The 22,243-nt window shown below is 42.6% G+C and overlaps 1 protein-coding gene across 3 annotated transcripts in view; it reads right to left on the reverse strand.

Annotated features, from left to right (window-relative positions):
- Positions 1 to 2,103: 2,103 nt before the first annotated feature.
- Aig1 (androgen induced 1) overlaps positions 2,104 to 22,243 on the reverse strand; it is a 216,818-nt gene continuing 196,678 nt past the window's right edge. For 2 of the 3 annotated variants that reach the window (XM_070011003.1, XM_070011005.1), the window contains 2 exons: positions 7,269 to 7,432; positions 2,104 to 2,761 (listed from right to left, as the gene is read on the reverse strand). In XM_070011003.1, the coding sequence (XP_069867104.1) occupies positions 2,724 to 2,761; positions 7,269 to 7,432 (202 nt within the window). In that variant the 3' untranslated portion in view covers positions 2,104 to 2,723. Of the gene's footprint in view, positions 2,762 to 6,247; positions 6,528 to 7,268; positions 7,433 to 22,243 lie in introns of those variants that run through there. The other variant, XM_070011004.1, reaches the window with a different exon arrangement.

The raw sequence follows: 22,243 nt of genomic DNA on the forward strand, positions 1-22,243 counted from the left end.
AGAGGTACTTTTGGAAGTTTGAATTTCAAAAAGCACAAAATTATTAATTGGGAATTAGACAAAAAAATAAGAATTTTGGTGTCATCAATGTGCAGAATTGAGGACCCAGAATATTTTGTGTTACATATATCTACGTGGAGATGATTTCATCAAACAGTATGCTTTTCAAACATGTAAAATTTAACACAGCATTAAAAAGTCTTTAATATTTTGGTTGTTTTTACACATTTGCAAAGTTTCCAAAACGTATTGTTTTGACTTATGCTTAAAAAAATGTTTATTTTCGGGCTGGGAAGGTGGCTCAGTGGTAGAGTGCTTGCCTTGCATTCATGAGGCCCTGGATTCAATTCCTCAGCATCACATAAGCAGAAAAAGCCAGAAGTGGCGCTGTGGCTCAAGTGGTAGAGCGCTAGCCTTGAGCTGAAGAGCTGAGGGACAGCGCCCAGGCCCAGGGTTCAGGCTGGCCAAAAAAAAAAAAAAAAAAAGCTGAAAAAAAATGTTTATTTTCAGTGAAGCTCTCCAAGTCAGCTTCCATCTCTTCCTAGCAAATCTAGCAAACTTTTTGCAAAGTATAGACATTTGTGATTACTCTAATTCTTCAACTTGTATTTCCACTTTTTTCAATGTACCGATGCACAAATATGAAAGCTCCTCATTCTCTTCAATGGAAAATGCTGGAAGCCTCTTCAATGATCCTCAGATATTCCATGCCCATAAAGCAGATGATTTTGAGTGCTTTTTGATAATCTCATTGGCTTAATGAAGGACAACACTATCAGTGCTGGTCACTCAGTAGAAAATCACAAATGTAACTTTAGATTATAACTGTGTGGTTGTTGCTGTGTGTATGTGTTTAACATAACCCATACAGATGTAAACATGATTACTGCTTTTCAAGAATAGATAATATAACTTAAAATGAGTAAGAGTATATAGAATGAACAATCTCCCAGCAACGGGGCTTACAGACATGGAATGAGTTTGTCAGGAGAGACCTTGGTCTGAGCTCTCACTTTTTTGTAGTCCTGTATTAAAATCACAACACTTGTTCTTTTCTGTGTCCCAACTTAAGGTGTAATTTTGCCTGTTTTCAATCTTTCAGAATTCAGTTTTTGTCTGTTTTACAATATGCAGTTTTTCCTTTGTGATCTAGTATGAAAATTTAATCCTTTTTGAACACAAATCAAATCCTCTTGTATTTATTGATCCTGTTATATTTGGATGCAGTTCTTTCAAGGTATTTTATTATATGTTTTCTGTTTTCTATGTAAGCATAGTTATTAACAATGATTGAAATTTTTAATAAAATCCTGTGGTAAAATTATATGGTAAAGTATAAACACATTTATTATTGAAGTATGTTTACTTTGAATTATGTATAAATAATCAAGAGCCTTCTAGAAACGTCTCAGGTCAGTACTAGGCCATTGGAAGTAGCCAATGGGAACAATCAGGCTCACTTAGGAAGTGGTTATAGATAAGAAAGAAGAAATAAATATGTGCATATGTATATATGTGTGTATATCTACACATATATAGAGACAACATTTAAACTGTTAGCTAAATTTAATATTTTTTCCAGTCCTGGAGCTTGAACTCAGGGCCTGGGCTTTGTACTGAGCTTCTTTTGCTTAAGGCTAGTACTCTACCACTTGAGCCACAGCACCACTTCTGGCCTTTTCTGTTTATCTAGTACTGAGGTATCAGACCCAGGGCTTCATGCATGCTAAGCAAGCACTCTACCACTAAGCCACCTTCCCAGCCCAAATTTAATATTTTTGAGTAAATGGTTTTATATCACTTGTTGATACTAGCATGTGCAATCAACCACTACATTTTTGCTAGGTAATATTTTATAATTTATGTAACATTATATTTCCTACTTTGAACATAGTTACAGTTAAGATTTTGTAAATTAGTTTTTGCAAGTAATTCTTTTTGGTATTATCCAAAAATACACTTTACAAACAACAACAACAACAGAAATTACAGAAAAGAACCAGGTAGCACCAACCCACTGTATCAGGCAGATGAGAGAAGCAAAAGGAAGGAAGAGATTCCAGTGTTTTTAGGACTTTGAGAGGCACCATGAAGACATCAGGCTCAGATTGACTGGTCTTTATTAAAGTTGAAGTTTGCATCTAGGAAGAGTTTCACAAGAAGAAATCAGGAGATCCAAGCACACTCAGGGTTTTGACTAAGTTGATACCATTCTTACTAACATTGCTCTTTTGAGGCAACCGTGGCTTTATTGCAACAGGAACCATCTATCCTGCTTTCTGTCTGCCTCATGCTGTGGTTCATTATTCCACCCACCCTCATGTCTACATACATCAGTGCCTTGTGTCACATCTGCCCCTTTCAGTCTTGGTAAGAAACACAATGGAATTTTATTCTTTCTTGATTTAGTGGATTTGTAATTGTAGAAGTGAAACTCAATGACCAATTTTAGTTTTAAAACTAGAAAAGCAAAGATATGGTCAATCAGGGATTTCTTTGGAGTGGGGAACACCTTTAAGTCACAATGAGATGAATTAATTTGGACACCAGATTACTCCATTTTTTAAAATACATATTTCTACATTAAAAGTTGTCCTTCCTCCAAGCAGGAAGATGAGGCTGATGTCATTTGCTTCCTCTAAAGTTTTCCTTCCTGCACCATCAGTGCCGAGGGATAACACTTCAAAGACAGACTGGTTTTGCTCATCCCGTAGAGTTGGATGTCATTCCAATTTAGGCTTCTCTTTCTCTTCTTCCATACCTAGAAATTATAAAAAGTATTTAATTTGGCCACCAAACTAAATTATGAGTAGGTTTGCAAAAGAGCTCACAAAAGAACGTATCTCCCTACACTGTTTTCCTGTCCACCTTCCTTCACAATCCCCTGTTGTACTCCTAGCTAAGAAAAGCCATTTATAACTTCTCCCAGAAACATCCTCCGTGACTTCTCTGCCCACTCTGTCCTTGAGTCTGGACACAACACCTCTGCTCCATAGCCAGCTCGTCAGGCTCTTGGGAGTAAGCACCGTGACACAAGCAGAGTCTTGATTCATTAGTTTGCGTGGCAACCCCAGCCCGCCTACTTCTTAACCAGTTTCCAGCAACAAAGCCATGTAGTCATCTGTGTTTTTTTTTTTTTTTAAAAAACCTCAAGAGATATTTTGCTCTAGCTCTGTCCCTTTCCAAGGCCCCAACTATGGATTTTCAAAAGCCAAAAATGTCTTTATTAAATTTTTAAATTTATTTTTTGAAAGCTCATGGGGACCTTAGTAGCTGCAAGAACTGTTTGTTTACATACTTGCATATACTTAAAACATTTTTTAATAGTCAGGCTTCAGTAGCTCATTCCTGTAATCATATCTACTTGGGTGGCTGAGATCAGAAGGATCAGGATTTGAGGCCGACCCCAACAAAAGTCTTCAGACTTTTGTTTGATTTCCATGGCTAAGGAATTGCCAGGTGTACACTTTTCCCAAAGTTCTTCTTATAAATCATATTAAAGAAAACTTGAGACTGAGGAGCAAGTGCACTTGAAGGATGAATAGGGATGAGGGTAAGAAGATACCCTTGTGCTTTAGTTATTGGGTATCCAAGGCAAAGGCTGTTCAAACAGGCCAGGCCACTTCAGACACCACTTCACTCCCATGTTCTCTCTCATGGGGAGAAGGAGCTATCAGTGTTTGCTTTTCCTGAAGAAAAGTTTCCTTCGAAGCACTGCCTATTTGGGGCTGTCGTGGCAGGAGAATGGTGCAATCTTCAGTGGTGAGAACTGGGGTTGTTCATTGATAGAGAGGGAAAATGGTTCCCAACCCACTTCAGTTTGACAGCTGAGAAGCAGAGGGGAAACTTGATAGTTATACATGATGTTTGTAAGATCCAAAAGTGCAATTTCCACAAAGTACAGAAAGCGACCCTTCCTCAAGTTGAAGTAGGCCGAACTAGAATGACCAAACTGGAGACCGACTGGGAGAAGAACTCCACCAGGGGGCAGTGTTCCCACAGGGCCAGGGAGAGGAGACTGGGATGGGTGGCTGAAGAAGGAGGGTGTTTCCACATACTGGGGCATCTATCCACCCACTACTTGCTTGCTTGCTCTGTCCTCACCCAACCTTCCACTCTTGGGCGCTATCAGTTCTGATCTTACAAAATTTGATTTTGATAAGACTCATCACTCACTCAGGTATATTGCAAATGGAAGAGATGCTGAGACAGTACAGACATGCAGCTGCTGTCATGGGCAGAACTGTGTCTCCGCTCTCCCTTACCTCCACCCTGCCCTTCATGTTGAAGTCCTGACTCTCAGTTCCTCAGAATGGGAGAGAATGCCAAGCGTGTGGTGGGACAGCCATTTGCTAAAGAATTAGGCATCTGACTCAGGGATCCAATCAACAGCCTCAGCAGCAGCAAAAAATAGAGGTGATTGTTCTGGGAAGACTTATAAAACATCTTCTCCTCTGATGGCCTAAACCTTTTTGAATTGTAGGAAGAAGACAATACTATGTATCTATGTATCTCTATCTATGTATCTCTATCTATCTATCTGTCTGTCTGTCTGTCTGTCTGTCTGTCTGTCTATCATCTATTCATTTTTGGTGATATGGGAGTCTGAAATCAGAGTTTTGGGCTTGATAGGCAAGTGTTCTATCACTTGCATCCAGCCCTTTTTTCTGGTATTTTTGTTGTTGTTGCTGTTTGTTGTGGGGCTTGAACTCAGAGCCTGGGCACTGTCTCTGAGCTCTTTAGTTCACTTGAACCACAGCACCACTTCTGGTTTTCTGATGGTTAATTGGAGATAAGAGTCTCATGGATTTTCCTGCCTGGGCAGTCTTTGACCTGCTATCTTCAGATTTCAGCCTGCTGAGTAGCTAGATTACAGGCATGCGCCACCGACGTCTGGCCTGGTGTTATATTTTTAAATTTTTAGACAAGGCCTCACTGGACTCTGATTCGCTTACTTATGTTTCTCACTATTGCTCAGCTGGCAGGCACATCACCGCACCCAGCTTCTGTGGAGACCGGGGGCCGGGGTGGGGTGTCTCCTAACTTTTTCCCTGAGCTCCCAGTCTCCACCTCCAAGTAGTGAGGCCTACAGGTACAAGTTCCTGGCTCCTGGCAGAAGCCAACACTATTTTTGAGACTTTTATACCAGCAATAACACTGCCAGCCTGGAGTGGGAAAGACAGAGACAACAGGAAATAAAGGACCAATGGCTCCAAAGAGGGGTCAGGCAACTAGCTCCCCCTAGGTTCCAGATGGTGGGGTTGCTGCTACCTAGGGCTGAGGGGCAGAGAGTAGCTGCCACAGACCATGAAGACCAGGTCACACCTCTTTTCATGATCCCTGGGGACAGAGCACTCAGCCAATGAGGATTATTCACAAGCCTTCAAGTGGAAGAGAATTTGCCCTGCTCCCTATCAGACCAGGATCCCTATCCCCATCGTGTGCTATTTCCCCCTTTAGAAGGGCAATGTACATCATGGATCACCTCAGTGTTCTAGCAGCAGGTATCTTCTGCTTGGTTTCATAGGTTCACTTGCAGATGGAGCACAATTTTTGTTTCAGGAAAGAATCATGCCCCAAGTCTCACCAATACCCAGTTTATATTCTTATGATTAAAGACATTTTTGGGTTCATTGGGATGGAGTAATGTGTTCTGCATGAAGGAAGGACATGGATTTTCTTGAGGAGAGAGGGTGGGGTGCAGTGTTTTTGGTTGAATTAGGTCTCCCCAAATTCACAGGTTGAATTCCTAAGCTCCCAGTGTCTCAGAATGGGACCATAATAGATAGGATCTTTACAAAGTTTAAATGAAGTCATATGGGTAGAACCTCATATACACACCACAACACACACAGGGCTTCCATTTAAAGATAGCAACTGACACTCAAACAAATTGACTGTTGGCAGAGAAGAAGCATGGACTCCATGGTGTCCAATCTTAAAAGACCTGAATTCTGGCCTTTGTGTGAAATTTCCCAATGGACAGAGAAAGGTTACTATTCCTATCATGCAGAGGGAGGGAACATTATCACAAGATTAATGCCTGGTTCCTCAATTCGTGGTCTGATTAATGAACCATTTTGATATTTTCTAGTAGGCTACTTATCAAAACCAAAAGCTGCTGACCAAAGAAAGCTCCACTTCTTGGAGCCTTTTAGTAGTGCTTAATACCTTGAAACAATCTTAGACCCATGCACAAAAACAAAATTCGGACTCAATGTCCACGAAATGCTGTGGTTTATTTTTCTATTAGACTGAGCTCCAAGGGCAGTGTCTGACACAAAGCAGGGTGCTCAGTGTCTGTGGGACCGAGTCCATCTAAAACGCCAGGACTGGATGGGAGATGATCAGGACTCCCTGCAATCCCCACAGTATCTTTGGATATACTTCCATGCAGGACTCAAATCACGACAGATCTCTCCTGTTGCTTCCCACCTTCCAGTGCTGACGGCAGCTTATATACACCCTGGACAGATTTGGCTCGCCTTAGCCAAGGGTGTGTGTGTCGTCAGATGGAGGTTCTGCTCCTCAAAATGGAAACAAGAGACACCAAATCATAGGTTAAATGAGCATTTGTAACTATGAAATATCACCTTTTGCTGCTTATCCCTCTTGACCACCTCCAAACCTTAAAAAAAAAAAGGCAGCCACTTAGAAGGGAGGGTATCCTTCTTGGCAGAAGCATTTTGTGTGCTATTTTGACTTCTCATGGCATGGTGGTGAGACTCTTTGAGTCTTCTGTACTCACACAATAGATGACTTTAAAAATCTGAGAAATCTGTTTGGAGGGTATGTAGTCCATGGTGGCCTTGAACTTAAAGTCTCCCTGACTCAGCTTCCTAAGTGTTAGGATTGCAGGCATACCATGTTTGGCTCGGGTGACAGTTAATGAGACTATGTGGTGACATTTAATAACTTATCTACTTTATTTGATGTTCTTTCAGCCAAGGCAGATGTTTTTTTGTTATCAGAGTCACCATTTTAATTTTATTTTTCCCTGTTAATGCTAGATTTTTCCCCCCTCTATAAAATTTTATGGAGATGCTTCTTTTCTCTTTAGATTTGGATTACCACCTAAGAAGACGGAGTAAGTCATAAAAACTTTTCAGATAAAACTGCCAGCAGCTCCTAAATTAATATTGTAATTGTCAAAATGAAGTTCGAGCAGAGATCCTGCGTGAAGGACTAAAGACGAGGCACCTGCCCCCTAGTCCCTGCCCTTGAAGGCAGACCTCCGATTTTTATGATTTCCCCAGAATGATACTTACTTCTCTGTGTGTCCCAGATGTAACTGTTCAGAACTTCTCCCAGCACATACAGGAAGTTCATTAGGATGGTTGTTGCCCCAAAGAAGACGATTCTGGCTCCAGAGCCGATATGTTCCAGGAAAGGATACACCCACATGCCAGTGACATGATGCACCCAGCACACCCTGCCAGGGAAGAGACCAAGATGCCGTCACTCTCTCAGCTGACGTCAAACCTACTGTGCAGTCAGCCCCCATGGCCAGCCTTCAGTGGTCATCTGTCACCAGTGTGCCTCTGATACTCAGGAACTACCAAGAATTAGGCGTTTTTCACTTCTCTTTTTAAATTCTGAGAAGAACTTTGAACTCACTGAAGGGGTGGGCGTATTGGATGTCCCAGGTTCAGACTGGAAACATCTTGTTAGCATGCTGTATTGCACCTTGTATAATCCTTGGGGTGTTACTGCAACTCACTGGTACCTGGCTAACTCAAGTTCACGTTATTGGGATGTTCCTGGTCCCAGCAATGTCCTTTTTCTGTGCTCCTCTGGGACCCCCACACTGCAATTAGTTTCCTCCATGCCAGTACTTCTGTGGTCTCCTCTTGTCTTTGATGGTACTTAAAAGATTTTGGTTAGGTATTTGACACTGCTGGGTGATTTAATACTGCTATATAATCTTTGTAATCCCTCCTTTACACAAGGAAACAATGTAGCTTTAGACAATCCCGCTGTAATAAAAGCCAGATAAGGGTGTACCAGGTACCTTGCCAGGCTGCCTGTCAGCCAGGCATAAATTAGAGCTGCGTGTGCAGGCAGAACTTCCCGAAACCCAGGAGATACCAGGATCCCCATTCCCCCCTCTACATTCACTTTGTTCTTTTTCTTTTGCTTGTAATCATTTTTGTTTGTGCTTTGGAGATATTTCTGGCTCAAAGGGAACAGCAACCTCATCAACCGCATTGCTTTCAGAAGTGTCGCTACAGTGTTTGTGCCATTGTGTCCGTCCTGACATGACTGTTAGGAGCCATTTTCCATCATGCTCAACGAACCCATTACTTTACCAAATGTTACAGTTTTGGAGAGCAGATGAAATACAAATAACTCTTTTTGCCTTAGGAATAATAATAATAATGATAATGATAATAATAATTATTTTGTGCTGGTACTGGGGCTTGAACTCAGGGTCTGGGTGCTATGTCTGAGCTTTTGTGCTCTAGCACTGGAGCCACAGCTCCACTTATGGCTTTTTAGTCATTAACTGGAGATAACAGTCTCAGGAATTTGCCTGCTGGGCTGGCTTAGACTGGGATCCTCATATCTCAGCCTCCCGAGTAGCTAGGATTATAGGTGTGAGTCACTGGTGCTTGGCTAAGGATTTCTTTTTATACTTGTATGTTTGGAAGTCATTTATTTTTTTGGCTTCATTCTATTTTATTTGGGAGGGGATTAAGTTTATTTTAATGGCTTCATTCTTTATGGAACTCTTACTTCCTTTGAACAAGAAATTTGGCTTTAGCGCTTGCTTATCAAGGCGGATTAGCCACCAAGGCAGTGGTTATGAAGGGAGGGTTGAGAAAACTTTAGAGCAAAGAAGCATTCATAGATCCATACAGTAGTAATGGTCCAAAATAAAAGTTGCTTTTTTTTAATCAAAAAGGAGGCCATGTTAGTTAAAACAAAAGCTGCAGCATTTATGAGAAGCAGTAGCTGTTAAACTGTTAGAACTACCATGTAAGGTTCTGTTACAGGACATTCTGTTTGTTCGTAAATTGGAAGCAATTTGGTCTCCTCAGTTCAGGTACTGTGCATCTATCAAGCCGCTTATTCATTTCCTCAGAGGGAATATGCAATATTCTCCAAATTTAATATCATAAGCCATACATGATTCTTCCCAATCAATTGAAACAACAGTGATATGACTCATGGCAAAACGGCTTCCTTAATTAGGCACATTGGGAGCAATTCAAATGAGAAATTTTCATCATACTTTTTTTTTGGTCGGTTATGGGGCTTGAACTCAGGGCCTGAGTGCTGTCTCTGAGCTTAAGACTAAAGCACTCTACCACTTTGAGCCACAGCTCCACTTCTAGTTTTCTGGTAGTTAATTGGAGGTAAGAGTATCCTCAACCTCCAGAGTAGCTAGATTTACGGATGTGAGCCACCAGCAACCGGCTCATTATACTTTTTATATCTTTCTGATATTCTTTGCTTTTAGTGGAATGAACTTCCACCTGCAGGCTTTAGGATTGTTTCCGATGTCAGGCCTGAGTCTCTGACACTGTTTGCAATCTACATTTGTTATCCTCAAATTCCAAATCAGTACAACAACAAAAAAGATCATAATTGATCTACCTTTAGAAAACTTATAGACTTAGGTTACCAACCTAAGTCTATCTTCTTAGCATCAGAAATGCACTTCCAGCCACCTACCACACATACACTTCCCTGATGTCTACCTGCATTTCCATGCCACCATCTTCCTTGTACATTGATTCTTGTACAACTATACTGTGTATGGTGGAAGTTACCATATAACTTCCCCTCATTTGGGTATAATTATCCTATTTTTCAGGTGAAGAAAAGGAGGCAAGGTTAAAGAACTTCCCAACTTTCCTGGTCAGATTGCTATGTGGCCATGATTTCACTTAATAAAGTATTACACTTTGTGTACAAAGTAGAAGTGATGGTATCCCTTCCCTCCCCTGTCCTTCCCTCCCTTTCCCTTCTTTTCCTATGCTTTTTCCTTTCTCTTCCCATTCCCTTCTTCCTTTCCCTCCCCTTCCTTTCCTATCCTTCCCCACCCCTCTCCTCCCCTTCTCTCCTTTCTTCTCCCCTTCCCTTTCTCCTCTTCTCTGCTTTCATGATTTGGTAGGGCATCAAATGATCCTGGATACAGAAGTCCTGTTATTGGGGGTTTCACCTGGCTTAGCATGGTTGATACACCCACTTGTCCCAACAGGCTGTGCTTTTACCATTTGTTTCCTTGATGTTATCAAGCCTCAATTTTCTACACAAAGATGACTCATGGCCTTGTTCATCCATGGTAGAGAGTTCCTAGTTCCTAGCTGAGTTTCAACTTCTTACTCATTGTCTTAATGCCCAAACAGCTTATGCTTAGGGTAATGGCACCTATTTTAACTTTAGTTCTAGAAATGAACATGCATGTGTTTGTGTATATGTATTTTAGTATAGGACTTGGGGATGATATATTGTATTCAAGTACTTCCGTTTCCATTCATCTTAAATGTGTAATTAAAAAATAATAACACTTACCCATGTCTCCCATCTGTGCACATTGCTAACAGGGATACAGAAGTGAATGAGGATGAATAATTCCTATCCTTTTTCTTGTGGAGTACTGTCTAAGGAGGGATGTACCTATTATAGGAGCCTTGCAAGTATAGCCAGAATTAAGGAAAGGCCAGGGAAATGTGGTTAGGCAGGGACCAGTCTCTGCTTTTTCAGTTTTTTCCCCCATTACTAGTGTTTAAACTCAGTACCTCTTGCTTTTGGTATGCGTTTTTGCTCTACCATTTGAGCTACACCTCCATTTCATCTGCTTTTTAAAAATATATTCATGGCTGAAAACTATGTTCAAATGCCTTCCTTTTCTTTTCTCTCCTCCCTCCTTTCCTCACTCCCTTCTTTCTTTCCACCAGCTCCTGGCCTTAAATTAGATATTTTTTAAAGTAGTTGTACAAAGAGACTACCATTCAACATGCCAGTTCATAATTATGATGTGTCTTGATCAATAGCATATCTTTTATTATACTCCCTTCCCCTCAAATTTCCTAGTTCCACTTTGACATATATACATTGAATACTGTGATTGAATTCTCCTCCACCTTCCTCTCTTTCTCTCTCTCTCTTTCACGTGACCTGGCTTTATTTTAGCAGGAAGGGAATAGTACCAGAGCACCCGAGCTCCAGCCAGGCACTCCTAGTAACATGACAGAGACCCAGTCAACGCACCAGCCACCTGCCGTTCAGGTCCGTGTTTTAGGCCACAGAAAGAAATCCGGGTATACTGTTTATTCTTATCACATCACCAAACTAAAAATCAGCTAACTGAGCTAGCCAGACAGTGAAATCATATTTCCATACACTCCCCGAACTCATATGACCTCAAGCTTCTGGCTGCTGCAAAGAGCATGCGCTACAATGCAAGGAATAAGCACTTCCAATACAGGGAACACCGGTGGGCAGACAAGAATATATATGAAGAGAGATCCTAGATCTACTATCCCTGACATTTATGGCTCCACAGAAAGTCAATATCTATGCAGAATATGTACATCTCCACAGGAAGGGTGGGCCAGCCCAGGGAAGACCCTCAGCAGGTGGAGGCTGGGCACAGGGACATAGGAGAATCATGGCATGTAGTAGGCACAGAGGAAACCACAAGGTGTGACAATGACAGCCTGGATGTCCCATCCCCCAAACCCTCAGTGCCACAGCTAGTACGATTTGGGTCAAAGAGATAGCGAGGCCTTTATGGTCATCAAAACGATCTTGAGGCTGAGAATCATGTGCGGGCCACAGGTAAAGGTGAGCACCACGAAGAGAGAGGTGAGCAGCCCCATCCAGATGGGGGGTGGAGGTGGGGGAGAAGAAGCTGGCACAGTCGTGGGGTAGGAGAACCGTTCGCCTGTCACGTTAAGAGCTGGGACCCGGAAGTCCTTCAGAGTCACCTGCCAGAGGGAGGGCCCCTTGGCCGCCACCAGGAGACTGCTGACCTAGCCACAATGGACGGGGCAGGGGCTGCCCCTGTGACCTGGGAGGCACTGGAGCAGGTGACCGTCATGGGTGCAGATGTCCAGGCACTCCAAGGCAAACCAGTGGTGGGTGGACACTGGGTAGAAGCGATTCTCCAGAACGGACGTGAGGGTCACTTTGGGGCCAAGGAGCTGTTGGTAGGTCAGGGAGAGGCCCGCAATGGAGTCGTTCCAGAAGGAGCCTGTCGGGTGGGGCTTCTGCACCCCAAAGGTGAACGTGGTCTGGTCTTCCCTGCAGGCCACAGAGAAGTTCTGAGCCCAGAACAGGATCTGGGAATCATGTTGTTCAAAGTCACTGGAGGACAGACCACCACTGGCGCTGCTGGCTGCATATGAGCAGGGGCCGGCCCCCAGCTTCTCCCGCAGATAAGCGGGGACTCTGTCACTGTGATTGCCCTCAAGTCCAGCGTCCCGTCATGTGACTCCTTTGCAGGTGTCCTGGACCACTGGCATAGTGCTGGGCTTCTAACCCGACTGGAACTGTGTACCTTCTGCCCATGTGACAGCACTTGTCAATGGCTATAAGAGATGACCCATTATCATAGCAGGAAATCAACACTGCAATAAATTTCAAAAGAAGATACATGAGAAAGAAGTTGTTTAAGGGCTGGTGGGAAATCTCCAGTGAGACCATGTTCACCTCATAAAAGGGAAGAGAGCTGCAAAGGCCTTGCCAGCCCTAGGAAGGTACTGACCTTGATGTAACCTTGCTAGTGACCAGGAGACCATCAGGAGGCTGGTATGGGTGTTTCAAGAGGTTCTAGGCAATGGTGTTTAGACAGACCTTCCCTCCCTTATCAAAATGACTTCCAGTCAAATGCCAGTGGCTCACATCTATAATCCTAGCTACTCTGGAGGTTGAGATCTGAGGATCATGGTTTAAAGCCAGCCCAAGCAGGAAAGTCTGTGACATTCTTATCTACAATTACCAGCACAAAGCTGAAAGTGGAGATGTGGCTCAAGAAGTAGAGCATTAGCCTAGCAAAAAAGCTGAGGGATTGCACCTTGGGCCTGAGTTTGAACCTCAGAACCAGCACAAAACAAACTAAAAGCACTTTTGTCTTTAACTCAATCTACAATAAAAAAATTATTTGTAATCTATGAAATAACTCATAAAATTAAAATTCAGAGCTGAACTAAATTATCTCCATCTTCCTTTATTTGTGCTAAAGTTTGAAAACATATCTGTATAGGATTTTTTTTTCTTAAAGCTAGTACTCTGCCACTGCAGCCACAGCTCTACTTCCAGCTTTTTTATATGGAAATAAGAATATCATAGTCTTGTGGGCTGGGAAGGTGGCTCAGTGGTAAAGCACTTGCCTTGCATGCATGAGGCCCTGGGTTTGATTCCTCAGCACCACATAAGCAAAAAGAAAAAAGCCGGAAGTGGCGCTGTGGCTCAAGTGGTAGAGCGGTAGCCTTGAGTTGAAGAGCTGAGGAACAGTGCCAGGCCCAGAGTTCAGGCCCCATAACCAGACAAAAACAAAAACTAATAAAAAAGAGTATCATAGTCTTTCCTGTCCAGCCTGACCTTCCTTCCCTGGGCTGGTTTCCAACCATAATCCTCAGCTAGAATTGCAGGAGTGAGCCACCAACACCCAACTCTCCATAGGAGATTTTTTAACACAATATTTCATGTGCTAGAGGAAATATTTTTAGTGAGAGTAAGAAGGAATCTTCAAAGTGATGGATACTTATAACAAATTAATTGGTTGTCATGAGTTACCTTTTCTAAACGATATTCTTGCGCATTTGTTTTTAATAGTGAATTGATGTGATCCTCTATTATTATCTTCCAAAGTTATCTGGTTTACTTATCTACCATATTGATACAAATCTAAAGAAACAAAATACAGGAATCTGAGCACACATGACATAATTTGCATAAATGAACCATTTTTGTTTTTAATAATTGGTAACAGAATTTCTTTAAAACAAGTGTCTCACTCTGCAGGCATAGGACCTTAATACCATCTGAGTAGATAGATTATTGGGTTCAGGTTGAGTTCTCTTGAATAGAGTTATAATATTCAAGATACATGTGTGAACAGGGAGCCAGGTAACCTGAGGGTATAGATGGGGCTAGGAGAAAGATGGAAGGGATGACATTGATCAAAATGTGTTGCACTCAGGGGGGCGCTGGTGGCTCACACCTATAATCCTAGCTACTCAGGAGGATCGCGGTTCAAAGCCAGCCTGGGCAGGAAAGTCTGTGAGACTCTTAGCTCCAATTAACCACCAGAAAACATGGACCTGTGGCTCAAGTAGTGGAGCGCTCACCTTGAGCTGAAGAGCTGAGGGATGGTGCCTGGCTCCAGAACCAACAAAAATAAATCAATCTACTTCTGCTTCCCAATAAACAAGAAAGGGCAAAACTAGTATATATAATACAGATTTGTTTTCCAAATGTTATAAACTTCAAGACAGGGAGAGGAGGAGAAATAGAGCTGGAGGAATGATCATGTGACAGAAGCTCACAGAGAAGTTTGCCCTAAAGGTCAAATGTGTGGCAGGAGTCACATGATGTGTGACATGGGATCATGTGACATGGCGGTCATGTGACTTGGGGTTCATATGACATGGGATCACATGACTTAAGGTCACATGACTTGGGGGGGTCACAAGATGTAGGGTTCTGGGACTCAGGGTCATGTGACTTGGGGTTCACACAATTAGGGTCACATGACAGGACCTCGTGAGCCAAGGTCATGTGAATCAGGGTCATGTGACATTGGGTCACATGGGTTGAGGTCACGTGTCTTGAGGCCATGCAATGTGGGAGTCACGTGACTTGGTGTATCCTGAAGGGGAGTCACATGACTGGGAGTTATATTAAAGGAGTCATATAACATGGGTCACATGAAAGAGAAGGTTGATGTATACCCAAAACAATACAGTTAAATAAAGTGGAGATAATTTTCCTAGAGATCTACCCTAGGTAGTGCTCTGCCAGGCAGCTATCGGCCTGGGTAAAAGGTGAGGCTAAAATCTACAAAGAACAATAAAATAAATCTCACTGCCTCTCATCGCCTGCCATGAGGAAATTCTGAATGAGTCTGTCCTGGGGACCCACAGAGTCAGGGGTTCCCACCTGGCCAGGCAAATAGTGGGCGTGAGCAGTTGACTGTTTATGGGTCTCAGCATCCCGGTACCAGTTATTTATTCATACGAATGCAAGTCCCTGGTGTAGAGTCCTGGGATGTTAGCAGGGCTTTCGTACACAAGCTCCAGTAGAAGCAGACCTGGTGAGTGGTCTAAAAATGGCACTGCTCCATGGAGCAGCCTCAAAAGGGTCCCCTGTTCTGGCACTGTAAGAGTTGATCTTCAAGCTGGGTGCTAGTGGCTCATACTCATAATCTTAACTGTGCAGGAGGCTGGGATCTGAGGATCGCCATTAGAAGCCAGCCCAGTCAGGAAAGCCAGAAAATTGAAGTGGTGCTAAGGCTCAAAGTGGTAAAGTGCTAGCCTTGAGCTTTTTCACTCAGGGACTGCACACAGTGCTCCAAGTTCAAGCCCCATGACAAACCTCCCTCCCCCCCAATAAAAGAGTTGGCCTTCAAGATAGGAAAGTGGTGAAAAAGGGAAGTAGAACTTCAGTGTTCTGCCTGCATTAGCATGGAGATGTCCATCTCCAGTCAGATAGGACAATTGGTAGTGGGCTAGAGTAGGTTTCAGAGCTATTCTAGAAATGGGAGGGCTCATGTCTGTAATCCTGGCTACTCAGGAGACTGAGATCTGAGGACCGTGGTTTGAAGCGTGCAGAAAAGTCCTTGTGTGACTCTTATCTCCAATAAACTACTCAAAAAAGCCAGAAGTGGTGCTGTGGCTCAAGTGGTAGAAGGTTACCTTTGAGCACAAAGAGGTTCACGGACAGTGCCCAGGCCTTGAGTTCAAGCCCCAGGACAGGCCAAAAAAAAAAAGAAAAAGAAAAAGAATTAACTGGATGTTGGGTGATGTCACCCTGACAAGCATAGAGGAAGAGGAAGATGGACGGAGGATGGAGTTTGAACAGTTACGTGATAATGTGGAAGAAATTAATCCTAGAAGAGGACAGGGAAGCAGAATTAGAGAGGATAAGAAGGGTCAGAGAGAAGGGCTGTTGTGGATCCTTTTTTTTTTTTTTTTGTGGGTTGTGGGGCTTGAACTCTGGGCCTGGGTGCTGTCCCTCAGCTCTTCAGCTCAAGGCTAGCACTCTACCACTTAGGCCACAGCGCCACTTCTGGCATTTTCTGCGCACATGGTGCTGAGGAATCGAACCCAGGACCTCATGCATGCAAGGCAAACACTCTACCACTGAGCCACCTTCCCAGTCCAGAAGGGCTGTTGTGGAAACCAAGGGAGTTGAGACTTCAGAAAGACAGAGGACAGCCCTGATTGGCGACTGGAGTTTCTAGCGTGCAATAGGAATAATGGATTTAGCCGGGCCTAGTGGCTCACACCTATCTACTATCCTCAGGAGGACCCTTTCTCTGGGACTTCCCACGTGAGGACTGAACAGGACCAGGGCAACTGGATTTGCTCTGCTGCTTTGAGTTCCTGACAGGGGGATGGGAGGTGTGGCTGCCTCCCCTCCCCCGCCAGCTCATCTTCTCCTTCTGCCTGGTTCTACTTCCTCATTCTTACCTCTCAGGTTTTGATTTCCATTCAGCATTTTGCATCTCCAATTCTACCTCATACTCTGCTTCAGAGGACGGAGTCTCTGAAAGACAGTGGGGCAAACTAGGCTTTTCAAAGGTTTGATTGGGGCTGGGAATGTGGCTTCATGGTAGAGTGCTTGAATAGCATGCATGAAGCCCTGGCTTCCTCAGTACCACATACACAGAAAAAGCTGGAAGTAGCACTGTGGCTCAAGTGCTAGGGTGTTTGCTTTGGGCCAAAGAAGCTTAGGGACAGTGCTCAGGCCCCGGATCCAAATTCAGACTGCCCAAAAATAAGTTTGATTGTGTGGGGGCCTTGATGACTCACCCCTGTAATCCTCGCTACTCCTCAGGCTGAGATCTGAGCCTCATGATTGGAAACCAGCCCAGACAGGAAAGTCCGTAAGATTTTCATCTCCAATTAACCATCAATAAGCCAGAAGTGGAGCTGTGATTCAAGTGGGACAGCCCTACCTCTTAAAAGACAAAAAAGGTAAACAGTGAAAAAGCTAACGGACAGTGCCCAGGCTCCGAGTTCAAGCCCCCAAAAAACACACCAAAAAGAAACAATCCTTCCTTTCTTTCTTCCTTCCTTCCTTCCTTTCTTCCTTCCTTCCTCCTTCCCTTCCTCTCTCTCTCTTCCTTTTCATTCTCCCTTTCCTTCCTTGCCTCCCTCCCTCCCTTCCTCCTTCCCTTCCTCTTTGTCTCTTCCTTTTTTACTCTTCCTTCCCTCCCTCCCTTCCTTCCTTCTTTCTTCCTTCCTTCCTTCCCTCCCCCCACTCTACTGGGATGTGAATTCTTTTCTATCCTCTAGTCTGGCTTCTTGGTCCTCTATCAAAACATACCAGCTTCTCTGACACCACTTAATCCTTGTTTTCCTCCTATCACGTCAGTTGCTTTCCCAGGTTCACTTTGCAAGTTTATCCTTCATACTTCTACCATTAAATATGATCTTTCTTGAAGGCTGAATGTCAAATCCGTTTCATATTAAGAACTCCTGGCTAATGAAGTCACTTATGGTCATTATGTCAAGCCCATTACATGTATGAATATTTCACAAATGTATATACCAACTTAGACCTCTTTATTTCAGAAAAAATTATCCAACCGTCCTCAAGACATCTCATTTTGCACATCCTAAAGGTTCCTTTGGAAGTGGCACTGTGGCTCGAGTGGTAGAGTGCTAGCCTTGAGCTGAAGAGCTCAGGGACAGTGCCCAGGCCTACAGTTCAAGCCCCACAACTGACAAAAGTTTCCTTAGATCAAAAATACAGCCCCAGACCTTCTGTGTTCTCTTATCTCTAAGAATGACACTACAGTTAAGCTTTGCAACCGAAGCAGCTGCCAGTCACCCTTGGCATCCCCCTCCTCTGCCATCACATGTAGTCAACCCATTACCCTGTCTGATGAAGGGAGCCTTCTATTACATCGATTCCTTTTCCATCTCCATCACCAGCATCTTAATTTGTGTTACAATCATCTCTGTTGAGAACACTGCACTAGTCTCTCATTTGTCTCCACATCTATTTTTGCTCTCTTTCAATTCATCCTCACAGCTGCCATGGGATCTTTCCAAAGCAGAAATATAACCCTATGTTCAACATGTCAGAGGCCTCCCCTTTGCTTTTTAGTTAAAGATAGCAAGTCTAGAATTCCATTTTTACAGTGCCTTCTACCTGTCTATTTGATCCTATCTCATACCTTGCTTCTGCTCCTCTTTGCATTCCTATTATCCTGGCTTTCATTTGGTCCCTTGATTTTCCTGTATTTCTTTCTGCCCAATGTGTTTTCACACATTACTACTTTCTGCATACAGTGTTAGTTAGCAATCTCTTGATATATTTATCTTTATTTATTTTGGCCAGTTAGCACACTTTCTTTGGGAAGTGTCCTCTGATCCATCAGATTTGGCCAGATTTTATAAGCTCTTATAGAACCACGAATCTTTATTTTTTATTTTTGTGCTGGTATTGAGCTTGAACACAGGGCCTGGGAACTGTCCCTTAGCCTTTTTGTACAAGGTTAGCTAATGCTCCGCCACTTGAGCCACATCTCCACTTTCTTTCCCCCCTCCCCCTAGTTAATTGGAGACTTTTTCTCACAGACTTTTTCTCCTGAGCTGGCTTTGAACTATGATCCTCAGATCTCAGCATCCTGAGTAACTAGGATTACAGGAGTAAGCCACTGGCTCCCAGCTGAGTCTTTTATTTTTAATACTTTTTTATTACTACTTACATTTAAATAGCTTTATTTGAATTGAAGTACAAGTTCATAAGTCGAGCAACCAACAATAACAATTTTTACTTTTCTTTGTATTCCCAGCACTTACCACAATACTGGGCATATAGTAGGAGAATGAATGATTGGGAAAAGCATTTAAACTGTTAAAGGGAGATAAGATAGTTGGGTAAAGATGGGGTGGGGGGAACCTTACTAGCCAAAGTGTGTTGCAGACCTAAAGACCTGAGAATAAGAAGTTCCTAGATATTAAAAAGAAAATATTTTGGTTGAAATCAAGTGAGCCAGTTTGGCTCTTGCTGGATTTGGAGCCATTGTAAAGTTGTAGGTTCTAACTCTAATACTCAAATCATTTTAAGCAACACTGAAATAGATCAATTTGGCCTGAAAACCAATTGATTTAAAAAAAATGGTGACCAGCATGGAAAATGGTAGTAGTGGGAATAAAAATTAATAAATGGATGTAAGAGATATGTATACTAATGTCTATCAAATGGTAAGTCACAAGAAATGACAATCTGCAGGTGGTTGTGAGAGTTAATTGTTAAATCTTTAGGAAGTTTCTAGTTAGTTGGCTTGGGAGTCTGCCCTCAGCAATGGTGGGACTATTTACACTAAGGACAATGGTAAATATTACATACCAGGTATTTTCTTCCTTGGCTTGAAAAGTACATAAACTAGTTAATACCATTAAAAATAATAGTAAGAAAATAAAAACAGAAACCAGAAGAGGGCCTTGAAATATATAATAAGGATCAAAACTGTTTTGTAAATCTGCTTTAAGCCCTGTGGAAATGTGTATAAGTGCCTACATGTACACGCATGCTGGCCAGGTCATGACACAAGAAGATGTTTCTTAATTTATAGTTTAAAAAAAAATTGACAAGCACTGATTTAGGAAAGAGTGTTAAGAGTACTTGGTGATTGATTGGATTTCGACAATGAGGGCAGAGAGATGAGTTAGGGATGAATCACAGATTCCTGGCTTGATGAGCTGGGTGGGGAGGGATGTGGTTTCCTGTGATAGGAAAAGTAAAGGAGCTGGCTTCAGGGGATGGGGAGTTCTGTTTGGACTTGCTGACTGTAGGATATCCAGGTAGGATTGTCCTGAAGGGAATTAGTTACATGGATCTAGATCAGAGTAAGACTTGCAATCTGGCAACACAGATATCAAGTTCATTGGCAAAAAGACGATGGTAGAAGTCGTGGGAATATATGGAGAAGTGAAGTAAGGCAGTCTCAACCGGACAAATATCATGAGTTCTCTCATTTGTGGATGTGAGGGGGAAAGCACACTAAATCAACATGCAAAGGAAGCACAAACGTCACAAAAGTAAAAGCAGAACATGAAGAGACATGGAAGCAGTAGGTAAAGGAAACAAGGGGGCTACGAGTTAACGGAGATTTGAATATGAACGAAGTACTTCATATGCTCGAATGGAAATGTTATGGTGTAGCAGCTGACCACGTACAATTTAGCATATGTCCTCACTAAAAGTAAATCAGAGTGGTCTCATCTAGGTAAGAATAAAGGGCAGGAAAAGAGTGGGTCCCTGAGAGAGCACCAGCAAAGGTCAAGCCTGAAGAGGTAGGACAAGAATGAGACTGAAAAAAGGTGACCAAGAAATATAGGCTGATGACCTGGACAAAGAAGAGTGCAGTTTCTTGAAACCAGGAAACAAGAGGTTCCAAGACAGAATAGACAATATCTGTGAGCACAGAAACTTGGAGAACTAAGAATTATTAGACAATTTACTTTCCACTCTTGTGGAAGCAAAAAAAAATGACAGGTTTTGGGTTCCCATCATTTAAATCTATTTTGGATGTTGACTGGATATAAGTGATAAGTATTAAAAAAAAAACTAAACTAAAAAACAAAAACCAACTGAGGTCAGTTGTGAAGGTCAATAGCTCTTCTTGCCACATGGCCATGTTCCATTCCACCACAGAAATCAGAGCAATGGTGGTCACAGGACCTTCTGAAGAACTATCATGAGGTTCATGTATGTGAGAAAAATGGTCCTTTCTATCAAAGTATAATGTTTAAAAGTTCCTGCGTTGACCTGGTGACTCGGCTCTTGTTACAGAAAAGAACAACTGCTTTGGGATAAGAAAGGATGTTTGAAATATAAAGTTTTGTCTAAAACTGGTTTCTTTACAAGATGGAATTACAACATATCATAGACTGTTCAAGAAACAGAGTGTGTGCGTGTATTTTGAGATTACTTGTGAACTGTTCATCTTTTTTCAAAATTACCTCATGTAAACACATTTTTACCCAAGTTAGACTAGCCAATCATGAGCAGATTGTGAACCGGAGTTCAACCAATCTGAGCAGAGGGGCAGGGCCTGCTGCGTTAAGGAATGAATATTGGAGCAGATTGCCTGCTCTGTGAGTTTGCTAGCCTGGTTTCTGGCTGATGGCACAAACCCTTCTGAGCAGAAGTAAATTTTGCCTTGCTGAGACAATTCTTTATTTTTGTGTCTACTGTTGTGACTCAACAAAAATAATGGTTCTTAGCATATTTATAACATGTTACACTTTCCTTTTGAGGCATACTGCCCAAATTTACTTGGTATAGATTAGTAGTAACTAAGAAGCTTCCAGTTTTTAAAGAGCATTGTTTTATCTTTCTTTCTTTTTTCTTTCTTTTTTCTTTCCTTTCTTCCTCATCTTCTTCTTCCTCTTCTTCTCCTCTTCCTCCTTTTCTCCCTCCTTATCTCCCCCTCCCCCTCTCCTTCCTTCCTTTCTTCCTCCCGCTCTCTCTTCCTCCTTCCCTCCCTCTCTTTCCTTCCATCTTTCTTTCATTTCCTTCCATCTTTCTTTCATTTCCTTCCTTCCTTCCTTCCTTCTTTTTGGTGCTAGTACTGGAGTTTGAACTCAGGGCTACTGTCTCTTCTTTAGATTTTCAATCAAGGCTAATATGATGAGCCATACCTCTATGTCTAGCTTTTTGTGAGATAACTGGAGAAAAGAATCTCACAAAATGTTCTGCCCAGGCTGGTTGTGAACAGTTTTCTTCAGATCTCAGCCCTTGAGTAGCTAAGATTACAGGTGCCAGCTGGATCTAGGTTGTTTGAAAGCTAGGTTATTAGCTCATAAGACAAGATAAAAATACATGTTCAGAAGAGTGACTAACAAACTATACTGCATGCTTAGTGATAGAGACTGTGCTAAAGGCTTCACAGAGCAGTTCCTTGGGGAACCATTTTACGGATGAGGACACTGAAGACCAGCTGGGTTGGATGGTGCACATCTACGTAGCTGGTCCTCCATCTATCTACGAGACTCATCTACTGTTTCAAAGGTGAGGCTGATGGATGGAAATTTAGGCCTTGGAAAGT

Source organism: Dipodomys merriami, unplaced genomic scaffold (genome assembly GCF_024711535.1).
Source record: "Dipodomys merriami isolate MVZ:Mamm:240054 unplaced genomic scaffold, mDipMer1.0.p SCAF_8, whole genome shotgun sequence".
NCBI lineage: Eukaryota > Metazoa > Chordata > Mammalia > Rodentia > Heteromyidae > Dipodomys > Dipodomys merriami.